At 42.3% G+C, this 6000-nt stretch overlaps 1 protein-coding gene across 1 annotated transcript; it reads left to right on the top strand.

Annotated features, from left to right (window-relative positions):
- The first annotated feature begins 1779 nt into the window (after positions 1-1779).
- LOC147458253 (L-type lectin-domain containing receptor kinase VIII.1-like) lies at positions 1780-3434 on the top strand. Its single transcript, XM_086511790.1, is given in 3 exon segments — positions 1780-2358; positions 2361-2970; positions 3084-3434. Coding segments are annotated over 3 exon segments (819 nt in total). The 5' UTR covers positions 1780-2276; the 3' UTR covers positions 3211-3434.
- Positions 3435-6000: the final 2566 nt, after the last annotated feature.

Genomic DNA, 6000 nt, shown 5'->3' on the forward strand with positions numbered 1-6000 from the left:
GATAAACCATGGGAATGTGGTATCCCATATGGTGATTTCAAGTGGGAAAAGACTAAAAGACTATTATATGAAGACTACACTTGAAAGAAAGTTGTTCTTCATAGGGGCAAGGGCAAAGCAAAACCTCGAGAGCTAAACAAGCACACTCGGAATAGCATGGCAGGAAGAAAGGAAGTTCCCAAACTAAACAGAAGTAGTAAGTAAACAAATTCCAAGTAGGGTAGGGGGGGGCTATTGATTTTTAATGGTAAAATAGTTAGACTCTTTAGAGATTTTGTTGTAAGTGATTGCGGGTGACCGGTTGTAGCAAGATAGTCTAATATGTGGAATTTTTTCTCACAGTGTTTTTGTTCTCCCAAAGTGACACTTGTAATCACGCAAAAGCATTTTGTTACCCCAAAGCAACATGAAGAGATACATATAGACGAGAACGAGAGAGAGAGAGAGAGAGAGAGAGAGAGAGAGAGAGAGAGAGAGAGAGAGAGAGAGAGAGAGAGAGAGATGATCAACTTATGTAGTTTTTGCTAAAGATATGCCTCAATACAAAGGGGAAAAGGCATGCTAAATCAATAAATATGATTATAGGCGGCCAAAATTGAGTGCTTGACCTAACTCAACATTAGAGAAAAATACTTCTTTTAAGAAGGATAATGAAGAAAAGTCTGACAAGTAGCAAATGATCAACTTATTAGCAACACGTTTGTTCATTTCATTTCGTGATGGACCATGCAAAAGTGCAGTGATGTTACTTGAGTTGTGGCTATAAATACGACCTACCCCCTACCCCCTCCAAACATCAAGCATGCCATGTTGTGGTCACGCCAAACTGTCCTTTTGGTGCCTCATTTGTGTATTCACCCGAATATACATAACAGTGTCTGAGTTCAGAATCTATTTTTGAGTTTACTTTTGCATACATGTGGAGGGTCACGGTTCTCTCTCCCTTTGATCCCGCCGGGGGGTCTTTATTTAAGACCTCGTGCCCCTTAGAAATTTTTTGTATATGCAATTTCATTGTGGTATTACATGCATGATATTCATTCAAATTTGGATGGAAAATACAAATTTTCTTTAAGTGTTTCACAATTTTTGGCTTAGTATATATAGAGCTCGTTAAAGGGAAAAGTACATTAATGTAGAAATGCACATAGCTCTTGTGAAATTGTGGATTGTCTAGATGTAAAGATCCTTTTGTCGGAACTAATTTTGTTTTCTCTTTAAAGTGCTCTTTTTTCCTTGATAAGGAATAACTTTACAAATTACATTAAATTGTAGTGTAACCAGCTTATATGTCGAATAGAAGCTTTGATGAGGGTTGCCATAGCCAACACAGGTTTCAAAAGGAAACTCGGTGATTTATGAAGCTCTTTATTATATTTAAAGTATCATCATCCATTTTGAGCAATTGAGAGTGACACAAATTCCTCAAATGACATTGCCACGATGGATAGAAGGTGCAGGTGGGAAAATGGAGCAACATATATGGTCACAAATGCAAGGTATTGCAATCGGACCTTTCTAGGTTGTCACATACGAGGGCCACTTTGTTAGGCATTTTATTTTCCAGCTAAAGAATATATTCACTTCATTTCCTAGTTTACATATTCTTTCTCTATATAGGAAAAATCACTTTTCTTAGTGGCATATTTAATTTCCTAGTCAACAAAAAGTTTTCTCTATGTAGGTAACTCAATTTTCCTAGTTTCACTATTCAATTCCCTAGTTGGTCAGGAGCTTTCTCTAGCTATCTTGTTTTCCCTAGTTATACATAGGAAAATGGTCTCCTCCTATCTAGCAAACGACCAAGGATTACCTACATAAACTTGTTTATCCTATATAGGAAACAAGTGAAAATTCGTTGTGCTTTCTTTCTCTGTCGAGTTAAATGCTCGCGACCCTCCTCTGGATGGCTCAGCCTCAGGCCCAGATTCATGGAATCCTTAGCTTGCACACCCTACAGTGATGGTGTTGAGTACTCTGCTGACTCGCAGGGCGATTTTCTCTCTCTCTCTCTCTCTCTCTCTCTCTCTCTCTCTCTCTCTCCATAATAATCCTCAAGCAACAACCTGCAGGCAAGGGCTCTCTCTCTCTCTTAATCCTCGACTTGATGCCATCTAACAAACTGTAGGAAAGTGCTCTGAGCTCTCTCTCTCTCTCTCTCTCTCTCTCTCTCTCATGTGCTCAAGAGAGAGCAGGTGCGTTACTATTGAAGTGTCTGTACATCGGCTCATTTCTCTCAACATACCCATGAGTCCAAGCTCTAGCAACTACTTACAATGGGTCTCTTCATTTGGGCCTTGCTCTGCTTGATCAATTTTAGTACAGAGCAAGCCCACTCCACAGCGTTTTCGTTTGCCTTCAAAGCTTCTCAACTTGAAATCTCACTCTGCTTAGAGACTGCTTCATTAGGAACTCCAATTTGGGCCTCACAAGAGATACCTCCGTCCCCTCGACGAGCGTCGGAAGAGCTCTTTACAAAGAGCTAGTCCAGTTCTATGATTCCACTACAAACAGGTCAGTATCTTTTCAGACATCCTTTGCATTCTCTGTTACCAATCAGAATCCGAGCCTTGTTGGGGATGCGCTCGCATTCATCATCGTACCGGACGACACATCTTTAGGCAGCCCTGGAAGGTGTCTTGGTTTGGTAAATGCTACTAATTTGACAGGAGATTCAAGGCCCCCTTTTGTTGGAGTGGAATTGGACACATATTTAGATGTGGGATGTTTTGATATCGATGAAAACCATGTGGGCATAGACCTCGGAAGCCTGCTTTCGATCGCCACTGCGGATGTGGGTGTGCTACAAATGGACCTCAAGGGTGGAGATATTATCAGTGCATGGATAGATTACAATGGTACATCCGAGGTTTTCAAAGTCAGATTAAGCTACACAGGGAAAAGGCCAGAGGAGCCTTTCCTGAGTGCAAATTTTGGCATGGCAGAATATGCGCAGGACAAAATACTTTCGTAAGCTATCACAAATTTTCACAGAAATGTGTGTAAGTTCTAGATGTGTGTGAATTTACATTTTCAGGTCGCAAGTTACAGATGTGTGCGCATTTGCCTTGCTTTAATGACAGGTTCTCGATTGCCTTGCTTCAACAGTTCTTGATTAGCACAGATTCCATATGGTCTCGATTACCAATACAGTGGAGATTATTGAAATTACCCATTATTTTACAAATGTATTTGACAGTAAGCTCATGATTTTAGGCTCAGAGAAACATAAGCTCAGGATCTGGGTGTGTATGTGTGTGTGTATTTGTTCCACCCTCAACCTCCCTGCAGTCTTCCCCTCCCTCTCGGACTCTTTGTAGCTGGAGTTCCACACTCAATCTCCAGAAGTCCCAATAGCTCCCTGGATGTGGTTTCTGCCCCAGGTCTCTGCTATTTCTAAGCTTGATTTGTTTAATTTATGTAACTTTGTGTTCATCATTATCTTGCAGCTGTTGATAACGTCAATTTTTCCTTCTCTCTCTTCTCTCTGTATAACTCTTTCTTTTCAAATATAGGCATACAACAATATTCAAAACTTGAGCGACACTTTAAATTATCGAGACCATATGTGTGCGGTGCCATCCTTAGGAAATACTAAGGCTTGCGACTTGCAAGGGAAATGGGGTTTGTCAAGGCTAGATAGAAAATCTTGCAATGGAATGAAATGCAAATTTCCAAGGAAAAATGTGTTCTTGAATCCAAAAAGAACTGCCTTTGTGGACTTCACTAGGAATTTCTCTCCTTTTACCCTTCTAGGTCACACATTTTTCCAATCTTTTACTGTATGCTTGGCTGTCCAGCTTAATAGAAGTGCAAAAGAGTGCTTTTTATTAAATGTGATTGTGATTGAAGGTGGAGGTGTTAGGGACTCACAGGTGCAAAGTGTGACAATAGATAGAGGGATAGGGCATGTGGATGAGGCATGTAACAATAGTTTGTGCCCTTTTCTTTGCTATATATGTTAACATCTGTTGGTTATTCGGTGCTTGCCATGATGGGCTCTCGCACCAAGCCAAGCCTACTACATCTTCCTCTGGCTCACGTTCACCATCATCCAGTGCATCAATCCATTGTCTAGGGCCCGCCAATACATTGTTGAGCAAGGCCTACACAGTACTCAAGAAGGCTTCCTACTAGCAGCAATCCGAAACCTGTGAGTTGGGGCTGCAAGATTGGAGGGAACCTGCCCGCTTCCGGAGGATTGCATCTCCTTCCTTTTTGCCACCTTCGGCGGAGGAAACCTCACTAGTTATAAACATATATTGGCATAATGCAATCAAGCCATGAAAACTATACTATTATAAAAGGGGGAGGATTCCGGTCCCCCCCCCCCCCCCCCTTGCGCACGTGGCATTACCTGCTTGCTCCGGTGCTCTATGGGGAATAGTGACACGGAGAGAGAGAGAGAGAGAGAGAGAGAGAGAGAGAGAGAGAGAGAGAGAGAGAGAGAGAGAGAGAGAGAGAGAGAGAGAGAAAGAGAGAGATCAGAGACGGTGACTCACTTGGGAGAAGGCCGCACTATTGACAATATGGTGACTTTGTGTGTCAGTGTGTGTGTGGAGTCACTGTAGACTAAAGGAAAAAAGGGAACAAGGTATAGAGAGTATAGGCAAAGAGAGAGGGAGAGGATCAATTGATCGCCTTCTTTAATTGGGCTCAAAAAATACAAAGGAGGTGCAAATCTTATAGTTTAGAGAGAAAGAGAGAGAGTGTGTGTCTTATACATTAGAGAGAGGTAAAGAGATCAGATGCGGTCTACAGTCGTCCATAGTGCTCAGGCTTATACACAACGCCAAAGTGGAGAGCTTATAGAGCATGCTTGCATCCGTTGTGTAGCCCTCCTACCCCATTTGTCGGTAGCCACGAAGTCCCATCATTACCTTCGATAGAGTAGGTCAAAAGCTATTGGGGAGGGTTGTGAAGAGAGCTTACTAATGTGGTAGGATTGCTACATAGTGGCTATGTCCAATCGAATGCGTTTTTTGCAATAAAACTAGGATCCCACTGGTTACATGGATATACAAACAAAAAAGTTCACGTTTTAATGTGATGTGATGGATGTTCAATGGCTTCATTCCCTCTCTACATGATTGGCTAGCGACCGGTTGAATGGCAGACTATTAGGCCATGCAACCAAGATAGTCAATGTTGGGAAAGTAATGTGATAGCGGGTCTCCCTGTTTGACTACCGTCGACGGCGGCAGAGAGGTCCACACACTCATACACACACACACACACACACACACACACACACACACAAAGAGAGAGAGAGAGAGAGAGATGAAGCAATGATTTTCTTTATGAAATTTGTGAAGAGCAAGTGGCTTGAGGGTAAGAGGGGCCATGCCGCCACCGAAGGTGGCGCCATTTTACTAGTGGAGCTTAAAAGACCTACGGTTTAGCTCCATTAAGACTTCCGTAGGCTAAGGTTTCAAAATTTTAATTAAAAAGTCCAAATGGTCAAAGCTGAGAAAATTGAATGGTGGTGGGAAGACTGAAAAGTCTTCCCACATCCCTATCAGGGAGGGGGCGAGCCCTAAGAGTAGGGGAGGACACACACACACACACACACACACACACCAAAGCTTCCCCCAAAGGCAATACTGGACACATGGTGGCAGACTCCTAGGCCAGTTGTACCCCAATCTTCCCTCAAATCCTATTGGATGGCCATAGAGGTGGAGCAATGAGAATTAGGCTAGAGTAAAATTACTCTAATTAATTTTGAAATGCTTGATAAAAGAACTAATAGAAACTAAGCTCCCCAAACGACTATTGGGCAGTCTACCAAGGGGTCCAATGAGCATCAAGCAGCCCAATGGCTTGCTTGATTCCTATTGGCCAGAAGACTAATAGGTCCAATGAGAGCTTAATAAATTATTTTAATTACTTGAAGCTCTCACAAAAGGGGAAAGGGGAACACATGTCACAAGGCTATCAATTATGCTTCTAATTTGTGATTGGCTAAGCTTTGCAGGAGCCAATGGGAGGCCAACAAGA

Source organism: Adiantum capillus-veneris, chromosome 5 (genome assembly GCF_014529385.1).
Source record: "Adiantum capillus-veneris isolate H3 chromosome 5, ASM1452938v2, whole genome shotgun sequence".
In the NCBI taxonomy this organism is placed as follows: domain Eukaryota; kingdom Viridiplantae; phylum Streptophyta; class Polypodiopsida; order Polypodiales; family Pteridaceae; genus Adiantum; species Adiantum capillus-veneris.